This window comes from Perissodus microlepis, chromosome 9 (assembly GCF_051167445.1).
Source record: "Perissodus microlepis isolate ML-2025 ecotype Zambia chromosome 9, ASM5116744v1, whole genome shotgun sequence".
NCBI lineage: Eukaryota > Metazoa > Chordata > Actinopteri > Cichliformes > Cichlidae > Perissodus > Perissodus microlepis.
Genome location: NC_140469.1, coordinates 22,712,021 through 22,734,946, shown reverse-complemented (window position 1 = coordinate 22,734,946; position 22,926 = coordinate 22,712,021). Strand labels below are relative to the sequence as shown.

Sequence of the window (22,926 nt, the reverse complement as noted above, 5' to 3'; positions counted from 1 at the left end):
ATCCATGTCATATGATTTTAATGACAAAAAACAAATTGCAGTTTATTCATAAAATGTGATCTAACAGAAATAAAGTCCAAATATGAATGATATATGTTGTCTATATCACTGAAGTAAATCACAAATCTACAAAGCATTTTTACATAAATTGTTATGTCTGTGTTGATTCAAATGAGCTTTTTATTTCATCTTTGACTTCCTGTTCTCATGCAACAATTTTGTCTGCCGAAACTGCAACTCCAGCCTAGACATGAAGTGCATTCTCTAACACGGCTGTCTTACCCTGACCATTACAATTCAACTTGCTCTGCAATATTCTCTCACAATGCATCACCTTGTCATGTTTTCTGTCTTAAATTACTCCGTGATTGATTTCATCTAAAGAACTTGATGACTTTTCCGTTCAGGGCTGGGAGGAATGATTGGTGTTCTTTGTTATTGAATCAATGTAATTTCATCCAATAGGCTTAAAATTGCAATGGTAATAAAACAGTTTGGAAAGGTATAGTGTAGCCCTGAAATGCTTCTAATCTTGACAGCGGTGCTACATCTACATGTGGTAAATGTCTGTTCACACATAAGGGAAGTAGAATTGCTTGGCAACCATTAAAAAATGGTTGGCTTTGATGAATCAGCTAGGAGGAAAGGGCTAATTGTGTACACTGTCAAAATGGCAGACATTAATCCCCCGCTCAGGCTGGCCTGGTTATCTTTCTACCCTCTAACTGAACCTAATGACTTTGCAACACCTCATCTGTCACTGCTGTCATAACTTTTACTGATTTCATTAAAGCCCCTGCAGAGATTAAAACTGGGACTCTTCATTCTGCCTTTGCAGCCTGACACATTATTGGCAACGCATGCAGATTAATTTAAATGTTTTCTGAATCAAAAAGTGAAAATATGCTCATCATTCCCCCCTCTAAGCTAACATAATATAAATGTTAATTGAGATTTGTGCAGTGAGCTGAGAAAATGGATATTTGCAATAAAGCAAATGCTCTCCAACTTTTGAAATGCAATACAGTATTGGCTTCTTCTGTGCTGTACGTTTACAGTACACTAACTGAGAAAACACATTTAGACAAATGAAAATATATAGTTAGGATGGAGCGCGAGTTATCAGTGAAGTGCTGCTTCTAAAAAGGCCCTTCTTCCAATGCAGTAATCACTTTGGCGGCTGAGATAATTTAAAGATTGAATTTTATACTGAAGTGAGCTGGTCAGCTGCTTGTTTGAACAAGTGAAATTAATCTGTCGGCAGCTATGAATACACGTGAGCTGATGGTTAAACCGGACTCGGTAACAGATTTGTTTAAATGAAAAATATATATGCACGTACCACACACACACACACACACATTTCCAGAGCTGCCTAACAGGCAACTCTCCAGCAGCAGCAACACCACCACCACCATTAATTTTAATCTATTTTTTATTTCCCCAGCTGTGAAAATAAAAAATTCAATATTGCAGAAGCTTAACAGCTCCACTGGAATTAAAACTGTGTAGTCAGTTTTATCCGAAGGCTCACTATCATAGCTGAATATCGCCTTTCTCTCCACGGCAGACACTGCTGTCGTTTGTGTATAAATGAATAAACTCTAGTGCATTAAGCAGGGGTGAAAAGTTTTCCCATATATAGGTTAAACAGAAACAGCTGTGTGTATTCATGCCAACCGCTGGTGATGTAGACTTGGTACAGCGGGGTAATTGTGTGTGGCATTGAAGCTGGCCCTCATTAACCTTACTGCATTACCTTTTACTGTGGATAAATGGAGGGCTTTAAATCAGCCATCTGTTGCTGCCCAGCTACCTCGCCAGAGTGGAAGTGACATACCCGAACCTTTCAAGGACATTAGTGTTGTAGACTAACAAGGAAGGGAGCTTTAATCAGACACAACAACCCTGCAGAGCTCAAGCTGGTTGATTCTTAACATCTTTTATCTCACATTGCTCCCTCATGGAAGAATTTGCTTTTATTGCAGCAGATGTTGATTTTTTACTAATTGCAAGGCTTATTTTTAGAGAGACGCCCCTTGTGAGGTGATGAATGCAGCATGACTGTTGCTGGTTTGATTTGAGCAACACAAGGGATAGGAAAAAATGATTTGGGGGAGTAGGCACAATCAAAGAAGAAACTCCATATGGACTAAAAACCTTATTCAACTGTGAAAAGGTTGTCTTGCGGAACCTATAGATTTTAGTAGACGCTGCTGTTTCCTCCAAAGAAAAATAAGAAAAAATAAGAAAGTGTATTCCGGCTATGACTTTTCACAGTTGGAGGATGAGCAATGTGATAATGTCAGCCAGTTTTCTGTTTTGCCCTGCTGAGTTCTGCAGTCACACAGTGTTGACTCTTGTTAAAAACAAGGCCAAATCAGGGTCATAATCAGCCTTGGAATCACGTTGTATGTTCCCAAGTGAACCCCAAGAACTGGACTGTTTATTAATCTGAGTGAGGGCAAGTGTAATGAGTTTGGAGACTGCTGCTCGACCGCAGGACACAAGTTTAAGTCTCGTATGCCCAGCTGAAGTGTCCTTGAGATTGGATGGGATTTTTCAGCACCCCTAGAAACCCTTTTTTCTGTTTCCCTGAACTCTGAGCTAAAAACATTTTCCTAAACAAAGACATATATTCCCTATCTCATAAATTCATCCTTTACTTTACAGATCCTGAATACATCTCCATCATTTCCCAAATGTCAGATAACTTTTTAGTTCTTTTTTAAAAAAAAAACAAAAAAAACCTCCCCATTTTAGTTACCCATCCATGTCCAAGTATCAAAATCAGCAAGCATCAATATGTAACATATGTATGGTTTTTATTCAGCTATGAGTAGGTGTTTTTTTTTTCACACCCATATACAGTTATGTGGAAAAAAAGAGTTTCCTCAGGACCCTTTGGTAGCTCGCTGAACCACATTTAGCAGCAATAACGTGAAGTAATCATTTTCTGTTTTAGTCACTGAAAGAATTTTGCCCCACTCTCCTTTATAACATTGTTTCAGTTCACTGAGCTTGGCCAAGTTTGACTCGGCCATTACAACATCTTGTAATTCTTTTCATGTTTAGTCATTCTGTTGCAGATTTGCTTCTGTGCTCAAGATCATTGACCTGTTGCTTGGCCCAACTTGGGCCAAGCTTTTTCTGCCAGACAGAGAGCCTCAGATTTGACTCTAGAATATTTTTGGTATATGGGGGAGTTGATGGTTGTCTTGATGCTCTAGTCCTGTGGCTGCAAAACAAGCCAAAACCATCACTACTCCACTATTGTGCTTCAGAGTTGGCAATTGTGCTGATATATTTGATTTAGTTTTTACCTGATATTTTCTTCCACATTGTGTCAAAACATCTCAACTTTGGTCTCATCTGCCTTGTTCCATAAGTCATAAGTTCAGATGCAACTTTGCAAACTTAATGTAAGCTGTGCCGTTCTTTGTAGAGAAAAGATGTTTTCTCCTTGCAACCCTTCCAAACAAGCCATACTTGTTCAGTCTTTTTCTAATTGTGCCATTTAACGTGCTAACTGAGGCTTGTTTAGTAGAAGATGCAGTTTGTGGATTTTTTGTATTTTCTCTGTGCATTGCATGTCCAGACTTTGGGGTGAATTTGCTTGAATGCCAGTCTATGCAGGCTCAGGAAGACTGCGCCAGTAGGGCCACAGTCTTCCTGCAAAGAGTCCTATAAAAAAACACATTTTCGTTCACATGCCTGTAGTACATGCTTCATCACCATTCATTTTTACCAGTTCTATACTAATGCAACTGCATTTGGCATTTTGGAAACCTGCCTGTGAGACATCTCTAGAGTTAGGGAATGCAAAACATAGTTCAGTTTAAATGTGAATCAAGTTTATATTTAATTCTGAACTAAAATTTTAGATCGGAAATTAATTTGACACGGGTCTTACACCCTTATCGTCACCTGTTTTTAAACCCTCTGCGCCAGAATTCAAGGAACATGGAACATGGAGCCACAGTTAAATTGTATTTGTAAAAAGCTCCCAGTTGAAGGCACAGAGTAATTTCAACTGGCAGCCAGCAAGACCGGTGCCATTAGTGAAATACATGATGACAAACTGCCATAATAGTGTCCAGTTTTCTGTTGACTGACATTAATTTGACATGCATTCAAACAGTGTGCTGTATGACTTGTTAAAATGTCATTGTGGTGACAAGTGTGGCACATACGCTGCATAATCAACCACAAATCATGATTAAATGAGAAGTCTGAAATGGAGAAGGACACGGTAATGAACGCAGAGAAGGAGTATGAAAGAGACACATCTTAATGATGCACCAAATATTTACAGACATCTGTAAACCATCTGCAAGTAATTATCACATCTGTTTACAGTAAACGCAAAAGCTTTCTTTTTCCTTAAGTTCATATTTATTTGTAAAAGGAAACAGGTGCTCATTGAAACATTTGACTAGTTAAATGACACAAACAGTTTTTTTTATTGTTTGATAACACAAATTTTTTATCTACAATGACAATGAAGTTTCTATTCATACAACAGTTATAATATAACGTTTTATACATGAACTGAAAATACAAAGTTACAGTAAACATGCCTTTTGATAAAAATATTTTTACAAAAAAATGTACATTTCTATACAACAGTTATCAGTTACACATCTCTACAAGTCCCACGATTCTGGTTTAAACCTGCAATTACTCCAACAAACTGTCAGTGTATTATTTTTTTTATTATTTTTAACTTTTAAAATTCATCTAGCCTTTTTGAAATAAACATAAGGGCTATTTACAGCGGAAAGAAAAGCGAGTTGAGCCAAAAGTGTTCTAAAGTGACCCAGATAAATTACGACAGTTAAAAGCAATGAGGGTTTTTTTCTGTGTTTTTGCAGAATATTTGACACGTCACCATACTGTCCATCAAAAAACAGGCTACCAACAAAAAAAGAACCCAGACAAAAACCCCTCCCCCAAAACAAACAAACCAAAAAAGATAAACATGTTGCAAAGCCATTTCCTTTAAACATGTTCGGGATACAAAAATAGTGCTAAATATTACACATTATCATCATTCACCAGATGCTTATTTTGAATGAGCTTCAGGATAATCTTTTTTTGATTTTATGCATGTTTTTCCCCAAGTAGCCCTGCCAGGACTGAGTAGTGTATTTATAATATTGTGCAAAGTGACTTTCCATTTTCGAAATCTTCTGCTGAAGGGAGTTTATTCAACCAAATCACAAAGAAAAAATTGCTTACCTACTCTTGGTGGCATGGAATTTTGATAGCCTTGGTTTGGTACTTTCAAGCTACAATAATTTTTGTTTATGGTTTTCAAATCACTGAACAATTAGAACTGATTCGAATACAACCAACACATTAACTGGTATTCATAGTTTTTGAGAACAATTATTTTCTCCACAGTCAAAAAACAATTAAAAAAACACCACAGATGAGTGTATTTTTTAGATCAATTACAACACTGTTTTTCAAAAGAATGCTCAGTGATGAATTTATATTTTATCTTGGTTACACCAGGGTGGATCAAACCTTTAGCAATTCAAGGAACACCAACTTAAAAACAGGGTCTCAGCTTTATCAGGAAATTATTGAGAAAGTCTTTTGTATTATTAACAATATGAATTATGTAGAACCAGTTTCTAATTTGGTATTTTGAGTGAAACAACCTGTGAAACTTTTATCAAGACTGAATCACATAATTAAAAATGTCTTATATAGCCTTCTTATGTATCCAGGATGCACCTTTTTAGTAGCGTTACTCCAAACAATAATCCTTCTTCATTAAGGAACCTTTAAACTATGCTAATAGCTTTAAAAGAATACATACCAGCTGATTACTTTGTTGCATCAATCAGCTGATGGAGCTAGCTACATGGCATTGTTAGTTATTATAGTTCAACTACTAATAAGAACTTCAACAATCTCAAATAGGGCTGGGCTATATCATACCGTTCACGGTAATACCGGTGTAATTTTGGGCAATAGGAAAATGAAATATCGCGATAGAACATGGGTAAAACGCGCATGCGCAGTGCCTTTGTTTACATACGCACATGGCGGCGACGCAGAATGAGAAGAGCAAAAGGGGATCGTTAAATGAAACGGATGAACCAGAATTGGTTTGTAAAAATGCTGCAACTTCAGTGGTGTGGAACTGGTTTAGCTTTCGTCCGTCAGATACACAACACAGCACTATTTTTGGTAGAGCGTGCTAGCAGGCCGTCGTTATTACCGTGTTGTTTGGAAAATACGGCACACTTAAAATCAATCCTTTGATTTTTCTGAAAATCGACAGTGCCCCTTATAATCCCGTGTGCCTTATGTATGAATTCTGGTTGTGTTTACTGACCTCGAAACGATTTTATGTACACGGCGCTCGAAAATCTGTCAAATGTTTTAGTACGACTTTGCTAAGCTACGAAGCCGCACCGCTTGATGGATTGTCGGAGCATTACGGCTATTGTAGGCAGGAGCCTCGCGGAGTGATACGTACTGTGCTTCAACATAATATTACCGTATTGTGTGTGTATAACCTCTTTTTAAGTTTTGTGGATATTATACGTGGTTATGCTGAGGATATGTCGGCCAATTTCCACTGGAAATGCCTTTTGGTTAAACTGTCAGCAAGGAATTTACATTTGCACTGTTAATTTTTTATATAACTTTAATGCACTTAAAAAAGCTGCTTGTTTAAGTGAAAATACATTGTTTTTGTTTTTTTTGCACTAATAAAGTTCAGGAGTCTAGTGTCAATTATATCGTCAGTTATATCGTTATCGCAAATTTTCAAATGTATATCGTGATAAATATTTTTGGTCATATCGCCCTGCTCTGATCTCAAATATGTATATAACATACCATTTAATATAAATACAGGGGGCTGAAACTGGCCTGTTTCCTTCTTACTAACATTAACTATATCATAAACATATCTAAGAATGGGGAAGTTCTTATTAATACCTTAGATAATTCAGAGGTTCAGCACCAATCAGACGGTTTAATTCTGGGTTTTTAAACGTATTTTACATTGCGGGCCACAAACACCTGATTTGGGCTGGACCAGTGAAACCACATTATAAATGTATAAAATTACAGAAGAGGTTCTGGCAGTTCACTGCCCATGCTGTCCTGTAATTCTAAAAAAAACAAAGTTTTCATTAACTCACAAAAAATTGTCCTTTTAATTCAGGGACTCAACAAGGACTGTTAATTGTGTCTGCTAGCAAAAAGACTGCAAAATAAAAACTCCTGTGGGTCGGATATCCTCCCAGCATGCAAAATGTCCCACAAAGTTTTTATAAGATGAAAACTAAACCTTAATGAGAAAAAATAGGGACGCCAACAATACAACATGAGGAAGAAGAATGGAAAGATTGTGTTATCCCATCATTCTATTGTTTGTGTTGCGACGCGTAACAAGAACTTGTCGGTATCCAAATTCCAGTTTAAGGCTTTTATATTTTTATAATTTAAACTACAGTATTTTGAAACCTGGAGTCAGGGTGTGATTTATGAAACCAAACAGAGGTGTGGGAGTTGTTTTCTTTCCCCATGAAAATAATGAATGTATCACAGTGGTCCTATATACTCTGAGGCCAGTTAGAATATTTAGTACTGCTGTCAAGGTAATGTTCATAGAATAACGACAATCATCCATTTAAAACACGACATTTACGAGAATATTAATGGTAAAATTAATATGTGTAATATTCTCTGTCTCATGTTTTCCCCTTCAGACACAGGTAATCGACTCAAATGCAAGAACACAAATGGTGAAACTTTTCAGTCAAACACTAAAACACTGAAAATTTTTACTGTAACGAAGGCGTGAACAGAATTTTAGCCGATATGCATCTTCATCAATGCTACACAGCGATGAGCTGAGACACCTGGGTCCCAACAACAACCTCCTCTCAGCAGGCTTGGAACAGCATCAGCTTCTTATTGTTTGAATTAACACTGCGGTGGTTAAATTTGAATGGTGGAAAAATACCAGAGTAAATTTGATTTGAATAACGAACACGTTGAACGCGCTGACATCCATTCACTTGCGACGTAATTCAATTTGCAGCAATTTATGTATAATCAGGTAAATTATAATTGCGCAGCTAAAGCTGAAACTATATGTAGATTGTTATGCAATCCACATAAACAGTTGAAGAAATTCCAATGTTTTCTTTTTTACTGTTCGTAAGCTGCACCGAGTGAATGGTCAAATGATCTCAGTGCCTAGTGAAGTTGCTTTAATGGAGCACTACGCTTTATTTCAAGTTCGATTATTTCAGAAATTTCGGGGTTCTGAATCAAAGATCTCATCCTGAGATAGTATCAAAGCCTGCCAATGTTTAATTTAAAATCATAAGTTCCACCATTTCAAAAAACCTTACTTTGCTGGCTCGACTAGATAAAATGGAATCAATGCAGGATGCAGAAGGAGAGGGTGAAGGAGAAAGGCGCTGGCTCCTGAACAGCAGCAGTCCATGTTGGGATGCACAAGCTGAGCGGGGAGGAGTGCACTGAGACGTTAGGGCACTGCTCCCTGGCAGGAGGCCTGTGCCAGTGTTGGCTCTCTACCACAGGAAGCCCTTTCTGCTTCTGAAACTTGGCAGGAGTTGGAATATATGATGGAACAGCCCCACAGGGCATTTGTGTGATAAATGGATAAAGCTGGATAAAGTTATGCTCACAGCTATTGGCTTATGTATGAGTCAAATCCGAAGCAGGCGGCAGCGATGTTTCATTCTTTTGCTGAATTTCCTACCACGGTCACAGATTGTTCTGTCATTTATTCATTTGATATTTGAGCATAAACAAAAATTCTTTGAAAAACAGAAATTACAGCACAAGGACATTTCAGAAGAGCAGTAACAATAGATCAAAAAACATTTCCATCTTTGAACATAATTTCATTTAGAAATCCAAATAAATCCTTTTATTCCTTTGACTTCGGTTTGATTTTTTTCAGTTTCAGGATAAGAGTGCGAGTTCTTCCAATGAAATATAAGTTGCACATGAAGTAAACTCGGGCCACTGAATTAAAATGGGTCTTGAATATATTTTCTTTAGAGATCATCACATCACATTTTGTTTGAGCTGCACAGTCAGGCATCTAAATGTGATTCGGCATCTCTCATACACAACTTACAGTCCTGAATGGGTGTCTTGATCCCTTACAGATCATTTCCTGTCTCTTCAAGGTGATGATGAATTCTAATACCACCGACCAGGAGCGTCTGCTTCCTCACCCTGAAGAGATAAAGGAGAAAACTTATGAAAATACATTACAGAACTGCGTCTCCTCCTCAAATATGGTGAATGCTTATAATGCTGTAAATCTGATGAGGATTAAGCTGAATTTTAAGGCTTGTCCATTCTGAATGGCCTCAGAAATATCTCGGGAAGTGCAGAAATATTTCCTGGTAGCTGGAGCTGCCTCGCTAATCCTTCTGGACATGACTTATTGAGGTTCTGCTCACTGTGATTTTCAATCCTTGGTGGGCCTGCGAGCTACACATTCATATATTCTCTCGATCCTCGAGTGGGATTTTCAGGTTTTTAAATGTATGTGCTGTGAGGGGGTTCGGTGAATTGGCCACTGATGGAATTTCAAAAAGGCAGACATATGGAAAGAAAATGGAAAACTCAAGTGTAACATGGTTTCATAAGAGGTGGAGGGGGGAATAAGCTGTTGCCTAAACTGAACATTTTTGCCTGTACATTAAGAAACTGTAGCTACATAGCAACCACATAGCATATGCTCATTTTGTACAAAATCCCACTAGAAATCAAAAAAAAAAATGCAAAAGCACACAAATGATTAGCTTAATTGAGCATAAAGATGGGAGGGAAATAGCTAGTCTTGTCATAAATGGCAATGAGAGGAATCAAGGGGCCTTTATTGGCAAATAATATAAGCTCATGTAAACACAAAGTCCGGAAAGGTAAAAAGTAGTGCTCTCAGCATTAATCTTGTTAAAATGACGTTGACGCCATAACCGCTGCACGCCGTCAACGCGTTAGCGCGGTTAGCTCGTTAATGCATTAGCTCCGTGCAGCCACACGCACGGGGCGATCCGCACTAGCTCGCTAACGGAGATTTGCCGCGTTAATGCGGTTATGGCGTTAACGTCATCTTAACGAGATTAACGCTGACAGCACTAATAAAAAGTTAGAAAACCAGGAACACATGCAGCATAACAACAGGGAATATAAACAGGTATCTCATAGAGGAGGCGGGCTATGAATACAGTGGGAGCTAATTAAACAATGGCAGATATAAGTGAATAAGGTAAAAAGAGTCAATGGCAGGTGAAGACAACAAGCGAGAAGAAAAACACCGGTGAGACTAAAATAACAACAGAATCACAAACAGCAACCAGAGCACTGTGCTACACAGCAAGTCCAGCGTATGCGGCATGTCCCTCTGTTATCTGGTTTCATCTACCCTAACATCAGCAATCATGCTAAGCGGTCACACAAAAGTGGCTATCAGCTCAACCGGAGGTTTAACAATCTAGCTATGAGCTAGTTTACATGAAAGCTGAAGCTTTGGCAGCATGTGACCATCAGAAACATGGACAGGTCCTCTGTCAAAAACCTCAGCTATGTTAGAGTAACAGGGTATCAGTGCTCTGTCATTAAGACATGGACGAATCACACCATCTATTATTCCACTAAATTAATATTTAAATGTTCATAAGACCGTTGTAGTTTATATTCTTTAAGCTGCAGCCCTTGGTAGTGGTAGCTGGGATTACTCTAAAGATTAAATCGAAAAGCGGAATTCAAATGTAGGCTTATGCTACGTACAAAATGATATAATTTTACAACGAATAAATCAAAATTGGGTACAAAAATCAACAGAGCTCTGCAGCCTCTAATGAAGTGAGTTTGCCTTAAGTCATCCAACACCAACAGAAGACAAACAGAGTTTAACTCAGTGCTACGCAGTGTTGCCAACTCCTCAGTAAGGAAAATCGCTATTGGCTGTCCTAGAAGTCGCTAAATGACGTCATCGCCTAATTTGCATAATTGGTCATGCTAATCTAATTGTAACCTATGTTGTTGGAGAGAGAAATAACATCGTGGAAGAGACATAAAGTGAGTAAAAAACGTCCTAAATGCATTTAGAGTTTATTTAGAACTACAAATTAAATTTCTTTTAGCAATTATTGTTTTGTCACAATTCCAACCCTGCTCCTTTACCCGGGCTTGGACCGGCAAAAGTGACCCGAAATAGGCACTCTGGTGGAGTTACTTTGTGTGTGTGTGTGTGTTTATAAGTAGTTTTAAACCTTGTGATCCACAAAACAGCATAAGAGTAAAAGAGTAAAAGAAGAACTGACTGCGTTACAGCACCTGCTGCTTGTTGAGAGTAAAAGCGATACGCGCTTTCACGTCTTTTTTTAGCAACTTTTTTTTCTAAAAAAAGTCGCTAAGGGGTCTGAAAACTCGCTAAATATAGCGACAAAGTCGCTAAGTTGGCAACACTGGTGCTACGTCCTCACTGAGCTACTCGTAAACACTGCCGCGCACCCATGCTGTGAAGAGCTAGCTAGCACCAAGCCAACTGATGATGTGGCTGCATCATTACCCACACCCTGAGAGGCGAGAAGCAGGGAACTCTTTACCTTAGGCCTCACCATTCATATCCCCTTTCACAAAATTCAATTAGATGAATGTTGTTTATGGGCAGTTCTGGCCCATTGGAATGTCATTATTGCTCCGTCTGTCGAATTCGGTATTAGATGCCCTTCAGTGAAGCTGGTCTTCCAAATGTCACGGAGCTTATGACTTAGGAGATGATTAACGAATGTTTAGAGAAGCTCAGGACACAGTTCAGCAGCTACGGTTTCTAATGAGGACTGGATGTAAGGTCTTTAATGAGGGCAGGCTGCAAGACCCCCCCAGAACCTTTTGCAGTCTTTTATTACGACTTCACAGCCGCTATAATGGATGCTTAGATCAAATACAAATCTAAAGCTCTTACCTGATCTCAGTTGTCAATATCCGATACGTGGTTTTCTATCTGTAAAGGAGAGCACATAAAGGAGGTTAACGTCACAGACAAGATACAGCCTTTTTAACTGAACACAGAGGTTGTATTTAATCTTTTCTAAAGGTCACTGGTGATATACGCTCAACAAGAGCAGCCATGCCAACCCGCAGAACAGTCTTTGTAGCACATTATCACAAAGTGTGATCAATGTGACCTTCAGGAAACAAATAAATCTCTTCCACCATGCCTCTGAAAAATAATCTCTTCCATTAGTGAGGACACGGAGCTTTCATCTAGGATAGCATGGCCATGTTCACCTGCTGGGTAATGGCTAATAAATAAAGCAGAGTAAAGAAAACAAGGCCAGTGAAATACAGATAAAACCAGTATCAATTGTTTCCATGTCACTACTTGAACTTGACGATTGTGAAATGGAAAACATATTTAAAACGTTCAAGTATTGAGGATGTTTTGAATAGGTGAAGCCAACATGCATTTTGGATTTGTTCCCCGGGACCTTCACCATACATCAGTCTCTTTTACTTAACAGCAGTCTATTTTTCAGCTGAAATCACTGGCGTAATAAATGTGCGTCTAAGCCACAGCTGACTGAGATCAACTGGCTGAGTGAATACAATCAATATAAGCATTGTGGGAACTATCCCGTCAGCGGTAAGACTGATTAGTTTCAGTTTTAGATTTTCCTTGATTGGAAATAGTAATCTTTTTGAATTGTTGGTAGTTTGAAACGTAAACATATAAATGCCTTCCTTACTTTCCACCACCTTCCTCACTGGTTCTAGGGGTTTTGACCAGTTATGGTGTTTTTATGATATTTTAATGAAAAGACTGCTGTAACTACACAAAAGATGTACTGTATCGTTTCATTAAGTAATCCTTCTGTTAGGCTGATAACTAAATTACGCCGTCACTGGCTAATGTCAAGTATTTAAGCAGTGCATTAAAATGAAGGTGAAAATAATTTTGCTCAACAGACTACATATGTCTACGTCTAGGTTCGATTTGTTGTACATTCAGAGATGCTCTTCTTCATACCTTGGTTTTCAAAGTGGTTATCTGTTACTGTCGGCTTCCTATCAGCTTGAAGCAGTCTTGCATCAACAAGTTATTTTCACCAAGAGAACTGACGCTCTGCTGATATTTTCTATTTTTCAGATCATTCTCTGTAAACCCTAGTGATGGTTGTGTGGGAAAATCCCAGTAGATAAACAGTGTACAATACTCAAAAGTCTGGCAACAACAACCATATCACATTCAGACTCAGTAACATCACTTTTAGTGAACTGCCGATACCAACATCGATACTGACACTTTAAACTTATAAAGGCAGTTTATGTAGAGGAGAACAGTGTGCGATGACTTCTGAGATTAATCGTCATCAATCTGAAAATCACACATTTGAATGACCTCCAAATCACTGTGATTTTTGTTCTCTACAATAATTAATACACGGTACACTGTACATTAGAGAACATAGACAACAAAACACACCTTTCAGCTTTTCACCTATTTTGAAATGATTTTTTGAGACCTAAAATGTCTCTAATGGACTTTGGGACAGCTTCTGTTGTTTAAATGGGCTACATACTGAACTACGAGGATAGAAACAAAGGATTGATCCATTACTGATACCAATGCTGGTGTCAATACTATTGGTATTTGGACTGATCTGCCCACCTCTAATCACCTTTCTTTCCCAATTTTGACTTTCGGTCTTCACTTCAGCAGGTGGTCTTGACTATTTCTACATGCCTGAATGCACTGATTATTGGCTGTTTTACTGTGTTAACAAGCAGAAATCTATGTACATCTATATAGTATAACACATAGTGTAATATATAATTATACAAAACTGATAAAAGTAATAAGTTCTCTTTAGTCAAATAAATTCATGTTTTTATATGAACCCAGCTGAGAATTTGACATTTTCCACTAAATTATTATTATTTTTAAATAATCCTAATAATTGAATCTCTTTGAGGGATCATCTTTTGTTGGCCGCTTCTACTGACCTTGTGAAAGAAAACCTCTGAACTGAACCTTCACTTCACGGTTGGACCCACACCACTTCATGTCAAGTCTGTCTTAAAAGCTCTCCTATGTGTATTGAACCCACTGCTTTAATTATAGCCTGCAAGCATGTGTATGTGTGTGAGCCTGTGCCTGTGTGTGGGCCTGAGAAGAGGCTTACTTCCACTGTTTCAGCCAGGGTCGACAGGGAGAAACTGTCAGTCCGGACGCCCTCACCATTCACTCATGTGAAGCAACCACTCTCTTAGATCTGTGGCCATGAATAATTCTGGAAAATTAACTTTCAGAAGGCGAAGACTGTCTGCCCACTTGAGATGTCCCAAAGTGCCTTGCTTTCTTCCCCCCTGTCAGGCCTGTCAACCGCTTCTCTTACCAGATGGTGGCTACCCTCCTCGTCATAGTCATCCTCGCCTCCATCGGTCATCTCTCCTGCCTCTACGTCCAGCGCCCCCTCGCCGGCCTCCTCTCCAGAGTTTTCTGCGGTCTCGGACACAGACTCCTCATGCAGGGAGTCACAGTTGTCCTCATATTTTCTCTGAGCCTCTGAGAGAGAGAAATGAGGCCACAGTGAATGAAGTGAGAGTGTAAGCAGGGCCTGTATTTTTCTTTGATAATAATAGTAGTAGGCTGCTTTTTTGCTGTTTTCCCAGTTGTGCAGAAACAGGCCATGGTTCTCCTTACACTCAACTGGAGTGAAGTAGTTTGTCCTCAGCAAGCAACTGGGTGACTAACACTACTTTTTTTATTTGAAGTAGCAACTTACTTACTTATTTTTTTACAAGCATGACATGTTTCACTTTTTTCCCCCCAATTAACACACGTGTGTACAGTTCTTAGCAAATTTACGAGACCGCCTGTTACATAAAAAAAAAAGCAGGAATGCACGTATGTTTTGACAACAAATTTTTCAAAAACTGTTAAAAAATTATATCACTTTTATCATTTTTAACAGCAAATTGAATTCACATTTCTATTTTAACACTGGACTTCTCTGAGAAGTCAGAAATGAATCAAGAGTAACGTTAAACCACTCAAATTATATCTGCTCAGGAATGTAAATCATTTCAAAACTTAAAAAAAACAAAAACTTTACAAGTGCTTTTTTTTTTTTTTTACTAAATTGGAAAAATTAATGAATCTAAAAATAATAATATAATTTTAACATTAAAAAATATTATTTTGAGTAAAGATCTCACATATACACGTGGATTAATGATTACAGAGACAAATGAGTTTTGGTAATTACAGAAACTGTTAATTTAGAACAACTGTGAGATATCCCTTAAACTGGGTGATGTTACAATTAATCTGTTTAGTACTCTACATGCTGAAAGGCACTGCTGGTAACATGTTTTTATTGTGCAAGGGTTCAGACAAGGTGTTGGTACTCCATAAATAGCTTCTTAAAGAGATCATATTAAATTTAAGGGATGTAACTGCACTGAGACAGCACACCTGATTTGCATTTAGATGGAAAAGGATTTAGATTTAAATTTTGTATAGTTTGCGTTATTTAAAACAAGCTCAAATATACAAAATCCATTTTTGCTAGCTAGTTACCAACAGATGTGTCAACCCCTGGATTTGCATATAGCTTAGGCTTCCTACTATTTGCCTCCATTTTCATCTTTTCTTTATTTATGAAGCCAGTTCATTTAAAGCTCCGCTATATGTGCATATTTAGGTTACAGTGTCACATGTCTGCATTAAATTATCCAGGCCACTTAACATTAGGATTATTTATTACACAAATTGTATTTTTTTTTCAAGATGTATCTGTGAAAACACATTTTATATCTTATTTTGATTTATTTTTATGTTAAAACATCATAATGGCTCTTTAGTGTAGTGGTTAACACTTTTCCTGAACAAATCAGAGATCCCTGGTTTGATCCTGGGAGGAGACACAGATCACTTTGGGATTAAGTCAGGAAGCACATCCAGTGCAAAGAGTTTGCCAGATCCAACATGCAGAGCTGCCCGCTGTGAGTAAGCGGCCCTTTATGAATAAGGGATCAATCCGAAGTAGCTTTATTTATGTACGCTGCTTTATACTGAATAGCCAAAATGTCTGTGCAGCCTAGTTTAAAACGTTTTACACAAATGTTTTAAGACCACAGCCCCAATATTCTCCTCATATCACAGTTTATTATGCTTTATGACTTTTAATCTTGATGTTAACTGCAGAACTTTATTCCTGGAGAGCACAGAGAAATCAACATCCGTGTCTTGTCTCTGACTGCAGCCAGTTTTTTGTCACCTTAAGAAAAAGAACTTCAAAGATTAAACACCTGGCGAGCCGTGACTTCTTGATATCCGTTTTAAGACTGGCTACCTGTTGCTTTTTGAATTCATTATAAAATATTTTAAAACCTTAATTGAGGCAGTCTGAACTTCTATTCAAAAACAGAACAAGTGAGACAGACAAAAGATGATCTGTAATAAAAAATTAAGGACATTTTATAGGAAAAAAGATGGGTACATTTTGTAGTAAATTGCCTCCGGTTTTTCATTTATCCGCATTAATTTTTCATTCTCACTGCTAACAAGCTCCACAGCAGTTTGCCTAGAACACAGCCGGGAGCCGGGTTGATTTACTCGGTCTTCAAGTGCCGTGGAAGTATAAGAGAGAAGTTGAAAAAAAGCCACACATGGTGACAAATGTGCAACATGCACTTTATGGCATGTAATTTAAATGACCTTCACACTGGGCTGCACTCTGAGGCTGTCCTGTAGTGAAGGGCACTGGTGAAGACCTCTCATATAAACTGAGTCAGCATGGTGTTGACGCCTGTCTGCGGTTATGACAGAGAGCTCCGCTGCTCTTATCTCCCACAATGTCACTAAGACTTATGACCAGTCTATGCTCTTAATTTCCCTCCCTTAGTGGGTGGTGTCCTTTTTCCCTTTTGTTCCCGTCTAGCTCAGATTCTGCCGTCTGCTTCTCACCGGTTTCAGCTCTCTGCTGCTTCTCAATCTTCTCCAGGCGTCCCAGCAAAGAGTCAATCTTCATCTTGATCTGAGTGAGCTCTCGTTTAATGGTCTGAAGTTGGTCCGTTTTCACTACTGAGGCACAGAAATACAAAAATGATTTAATTTGCATAGTCATTGTAATGATACACAGATTGCCTGCCTCCATCATATTAATACTCTTAGTCTCGAGTTTTGGATGTCATAACATCATCTGACTCACACTTTCCTCTGGGAAGAACATCTCAATCTGGCCAACTGAAAGCTACCCTGCTAAGACTATGGACCTGCTGCTTTCAATTTGAAGATTAGTGCACGGCTTACGCCCACCATGCTGTGCAGTGCTGCTCGAGTATTACTCAGCAGTGCCAATATCTGAACAAACTGTGTGCGATCGCTCAGTAGATATTAGATCATGTTATTGAGCATGGAGATGGCGTGCACCTTAGGGTAGTACCTGCTTGGCTGAGTGCATATTGTACATTTGGTTAGTGATATTGAAAATGCATCATTTCCTGCTGTTTGAAATGGCTTAAGTGTTCACAGCATGAAGCAGCCAAATGGGCTGTATTTGTATCTATGCTGTTAGCATAGACTGTAAATGAAAGATGGACACTACCAGTACCAACCAGGCTGTTTTGCAGCCATGACAACTAGAAGTCTTGTCACAAAGAAATAGATCCATCCGTCCATCCATCCATCCAATTAGCATGTCTTTTGACTGTGGTAGTCATGGTATTTGGTCTTTGACCCAGTGTTTTATGTTCTGGGCTTGTGATTCCTGTTTGCTTATTATTATTTTGATCATGAATAGTGGGTTATGTTTCCTGCTTTAGTTTTCTTGTGCTTATGTGTTTCTGATTATGTTGTTTATCCCTGGTGATTCAGGTTTATTTTAAGTTGATGAGTTTCCTTCAGCTTTTCCTTCTCTATCTTGTCCTCAGTTTTTTGTCTGTACCCCCCTGTGTCGCTCCCCCTCTCTCCACGTCTCACTCTCTCTGTGTCCCTCTTTCTCTTTGTGTCTCTCTGTTTCTCTTAGTCATGTCTCTGTGTTTTGTCTCCCTCACCTGTTCCCATGTTCCTCTCTGTGTTTTATTCACATCTCCCCAATCCCCAAACCCGGTTCTTGTTGAGAACCAGTTCCCACTGTTTCAATTCCTTGGAATTGTTTGCCATTTTTGCAAACGATTCCCTTATCGATTCCAGTCGCCCCGAATGATGTCACCACGTTGCGGAGCGTCATTTACCTGGCAGGAAACACGGCGCCTAAGCGGCTCAAACGCTCAAAAGTTTGGTTATACTTTACGAGAACGGATGACAACAGGGCAACTTGCAATACTTGCAAAGTAGATATTTCATTTAAGGGAGGAAACACTACGAATATGTAAAAGCATTTGCTCACAAAACACACGATAACCTTAAATGAATGTCGTGTTTTTAATTCCGCTCCGGACTCAACCCAGCAGCAGCAGTAACGTTTGCACGTCCTCTCCCGTTAATGCAGCAGGTAAATAATCAACTAACAGTGCATATTATGTTAGCGCGATCTGCCTTATTACAAAACCTGCCATTACTGTGCATTTAGGTGACCATGATGAGAGAGACAGACAGAGTCTGGCTCAGATGCTGGCAGTTCTCGCTGCAGTCTACCAGTAGCGTCTCCTTTCAGGCCAGGATAGACGAATGTCACCGAGCAGTGACTAAGTTTGTGGTAAAAGGCTTGAACCCATTTGCCACAGCAGATGCCCCGATTTTCGGTAAGTGAATGTGTTTAATTGTAGGCAGGGATATTACTGGATATTCTTGTGTAATTGCTACAGAATAATTTGTGTTATACTTTGTTATTGCTACAGAAGAATATTTATTTTATTATTTTACATTTACAATTTTTTTTTCCTGGGGGCCCTGTGACACCCCATTGAAGAGCCGTAGGCTGTAGATCTCTTAAGATCTCACTGTTGGGTTTGTAAGGCCATGTTACTCCTAAATTTCTATCTTGTTCAAAGAGAAGATATAAAACAAAGTTCTAAGCGAATCGACCTTAGTGTTCTCCTTTTTTAAAAAAAATCGATAAAGAATCGAATCGTTAAACAGAATCGAAAATGGAATCGGAATCGTGAAAATCTTATCAATACCCATCCCTAGACATATTGATACCATAAACTCTTAAGGAAAATGATTACTGAGGATCAAGCGAAGTAATTTTCTCATACAAGGATTGGACCCCTCATGGCAATCAAAGACACATTTCCATTCTTGTACTTGAGGAGCTTTGGTGTTGATGACCTGGCTAGTGCTTTTGGCCACTGCTAAAGTTTTTGCTGTCACTGTGATTGGTTTGTGTTTGTTAGCCTGATGATGGCCTCCTTCACTTTGACTGACAACCCTTTGTACCTCATATTGAGAGCTCCAGTGAACAGCTACCAAAAGCAAATTCAGCACTTTGAATAAACTCTAGGTTGTTTATCAGCCTATTTTTATTGCTGAATGACAAGGGAACAGACCTCACCTGGCAATAAAGCCGCTTGTCAGTCTACTGTCAAATTACTTTTGAGCCTGAGAAAAAAGTTAATGTAATACTTTTATTAAACCCTTTGAATTGAAGCTAAAAGTTTGCATTTCTTGACTCTTTGAGTTTCATCCACTCTGGTGGTGTAACAGACGTGAAATCACAAAAATCAAGTAATTGCCCAAACATTTGGAGGAGCTGACTGCATGTCTATAACAGATAGACTAATTGCTTTTCAAAGAGTGAGAAAAATTCGGAGACAAAAAAGGAGCCATCAACGACCCCGATGAAGGCCACGAGCTGAGACGCATCGCACTGTTTCTACAACAACTCTTAGACATCCATTAGCAGCTAAGCGTGTCAAAAAGCCATCTCTAGACCCAGCAGTCTTAGCTAATTATAGGCCAATCTCCAACCTTCCTTTCATATCAAAAATCCTTGAAAGAGTAGTTGTCAAACAGCTAACAGATCATCTGCAGAGGAATGGTTTATTTGAAGAGTTTCAGTCAGGTTTCAGAGCTCATCACAGCACAGAAACAGCTTTAGTGAAGGTTACAAATGATCTTCTTATGGCCTCTGACAGTGGACTCATCTCTGTGCTTGTCCTGCTAGACCTCAGTGCAGCGTTCGATACTGTTGACCATAATATCCTATTAGAGCGATTAGAACATGCTGTAGGTATTACAGGTACTGCACTGCAGTGGTTTGTATCATATCTATCTAATAGACTCCAATTTGTGCATGTAAATGGAGAGTCCTCTTCACACACTGAGGTTAATTATGGAGTTCCACAGGGTTCAGTGCTAGGACCAATTCTGTTTACATTATACATGCTTCCCTTAGGCAGCATCATTAGAAGACATAGCATAAATTTTCACTGCTATGCAGATGACACCCAGCTCTATCTGTCCATGAAGCCAGATAACACACACCAATTAGTTAAACTGCAGGAATGTCTTAAAGACATAAAGACCTGGATGGCCGCTAACTTTCTGCTTCTTAATTCAGATAAAACTGAGGTTATTGTACTCGGCCCTGAAAATCTTAGAAATATGGTATCTAACCAGATTCATACTCTGGATGGCATTACCTTGGCCTCCAGTAACGCTGTGAGGAACCTTGGAGTCATTTTTGACCAGGACATGTCCTTCAACGCACATATTAAACAAATATGTAAGACTGCTTTCTTCCATTTGCGCAACATCTCTAAAATTAGAAATATCCTGTCTCAGAGTGACGCTGAAAAACTAGTTCATGCATTTATTACTTCCAGGCTGGACTACTGTAATTCATTATTATCAGGATGTCCAAAAAACTCACTGAAAAGCCTTCAGCTAATCCAAAATGCTGCAGCAAGAGTACTGACAGGGACTAGAAGGAGAGAGCATATTTCTCCTGTTTTGGCTTCCCTTCATTGGCTTCCTGTTAAGTCCAGAATTGAATTCAAAATCCTGCTCCTCACATACAAGGTCTTAAATAATCAGGCCCCATCTTATCTTAATGACCTTGTAGTACCATATCACCCTATTAGAGCACTTCGCTCTCGCTCTGCAGGCCTACTTGTTGTTCCTAGAGTATTTAAAAGTAGAATGGGAGGCAGAGCCTTCAGTTTTCAGGCCCGTCTTCTGTGGAACCAGCTTCCAGTTTGGATTCGGGAGACAGAAACTATCTCTACTTTTAAGATTAGGCTTAAAACTTTCCTTTTTGCTAAAGCATATAGTTAGGGCTGGACCAGGTGACCCTGAATCCTCCCTTAGTTATGCTGCAATAGACGTAGGCTGCCGGGGGATTCCCAAGATGCATTGAGTTTTTCCTTTCCAGTCACCTTTCTCACTCACTATGTATTAATAGACCTCTCTGCATTGAATCATATCTGTTATTAACCTCTGTCTCTCTTCCACAGCATGTCTTTTATCCTGTCTTCCTTCTCTCACCCCAACCGGTCGCAGCAGATGGCCGCCCCTCCCTGAGCCTGGTTCTGCCGGAGGTTTCTTCCTGTTAAAAGGGAGTTTTTCCTTCCCACTGTCGCCAAAGTGCTTGCTCATAGGGGGTCATATGATTGTTGGGTTTTTCTCTGTATCTATGAAGCGCCTTGAGGCGACTTTTGTTGTGATTTGGCGCTATATAAATAAAATTGAATTGAATTGAATTGAAGAATGCCAAGATTAAAGTTTCTAAATATTAATCACATTTAATTAAATTCTCTGTCGCTCTTTCCAGGAAAGTACTGAAAATCGACAGTTCTTATAAATTCAACAAATCTAACGCAACCCAATCAACTGAGACTTTGTACCTCATTCACATTAAGCATTAACAGCTTCCAACAGAGGAATAGAGAATACGTGAAAAGAAAAAGATTTTACCTTCCCAGTAAAAATGTAGCTTAGAGTTGTGTAAAATGATCTTGAATAATTTCATTCATGTATTTTATCTTACTACAGATTCATTAGTAAAACTGCAACTTATTCACAGTTGAATCCATACAAGTTTAGTTTATGCATGCGCACAACTTCACATTATTTCATAAACAGTCAGAGGCCTGTGTCATAACACGAAACTGTACTTTTGAATGATTAAGTAGGCTAAAATGAATACTTCTGCTCATAAGGTAAACAAACAAAAAAGCCTTCAAACGATATCAGTGTGTTTCAAAGCCACTTTTGCATTTCACACACTCACAGTTGCGTGATCGTTGCTTCACTTATAGAGGCGCATGAGAAACAGGCGGCACAATTTTCCCTCCCACAGCTTCTGTTTACTGCCTTATAAATAATTGCTCTCCCCTACCTGCTTCGCCCGGGGTCTAAGTGTTCGCTCCACAATACACAGCTGACGTTGGAGTAAATGAAGTGTAACTCTATCATGTCAAAGTTTGAGTCTCAACCTTGATATGTCATATGGAAATAACAACTGCCGAATAAAAATAAATAAATAAAAACTCAACGTCATAACCAATTCAATCTGGTCCGTCTCACGGCTGCTGAAATGAGGGTGTACTCCTCAGCAGCTTGAACTGAGCAGATTAAAGAATTTAGACCAAACAGTAATAAGATAATCTCATTCCTTACCCCTCTGAAGCTGAAATGTGTCATCTTTTGAGAGGAGGGGGGGGGAAAAAAACAGACACCAGAAGTTGAGAAGAAAACATAAAATTCTTTTTGACACCTATCAGATTCTGTCAGGGCTGGAAAGAGGACGGCTGAGCGCTCTGTAAACACACCCACGAATTCCTGTAAAGCTTCAGCTGGAAAAACCAGAGACAGGAGAGGCACGCTAAATCAAAAAGTAACTTGTCTGGTTATCATTGTCTGCATGTGGCTCTTTAAGTTGGCTCCTGTGATGTACATTTACGCCCACATGCCATCACAACGCGAAGCCCATCCAGTCTACGAGC

At 38.9% G+C, this 22,926-nt stretch overlaps 1 protein-coding gene across 2 annotated transcripts in view; it reads right to left on the bottom strand.

The window, feature by feature from the left end:
- Positions 1-4,444: 4,444 nt before the first annotated feature.
- The window catches only part of ralylb (RALY RNA binding protein like b), a 124,577-nt gene continuing 106,095 nt past the window's right edge, over positions 4,445-22,926 (bottom strand). For both annotated transcript variants that reach the window (XM_084939669.1, XM_084939670.1), the window contains exons 6-9: positions 17,003-17,119; positions 14,427-14,596; positions 11,993-12,031; positions 4,445-9,249 (exon numbers count right to left, since the gene is read on the bottom strand). In XM_084939669.1, coding sequence (XP_084795795.1) covers positions 11,999-12,031; positions 14,427-14,596; positions 17,003-17,119 — 320 coding nt within the window. In that variant the 3' untranslated portion in view covers positions 4,445-9,249; positions 11,993-11,998. The remainder of the gene's footprint in view (positions 9,250-11,992; positions 12,032-14,426; positions 14,597-17,002; positions 17,120-22,926) is intronic.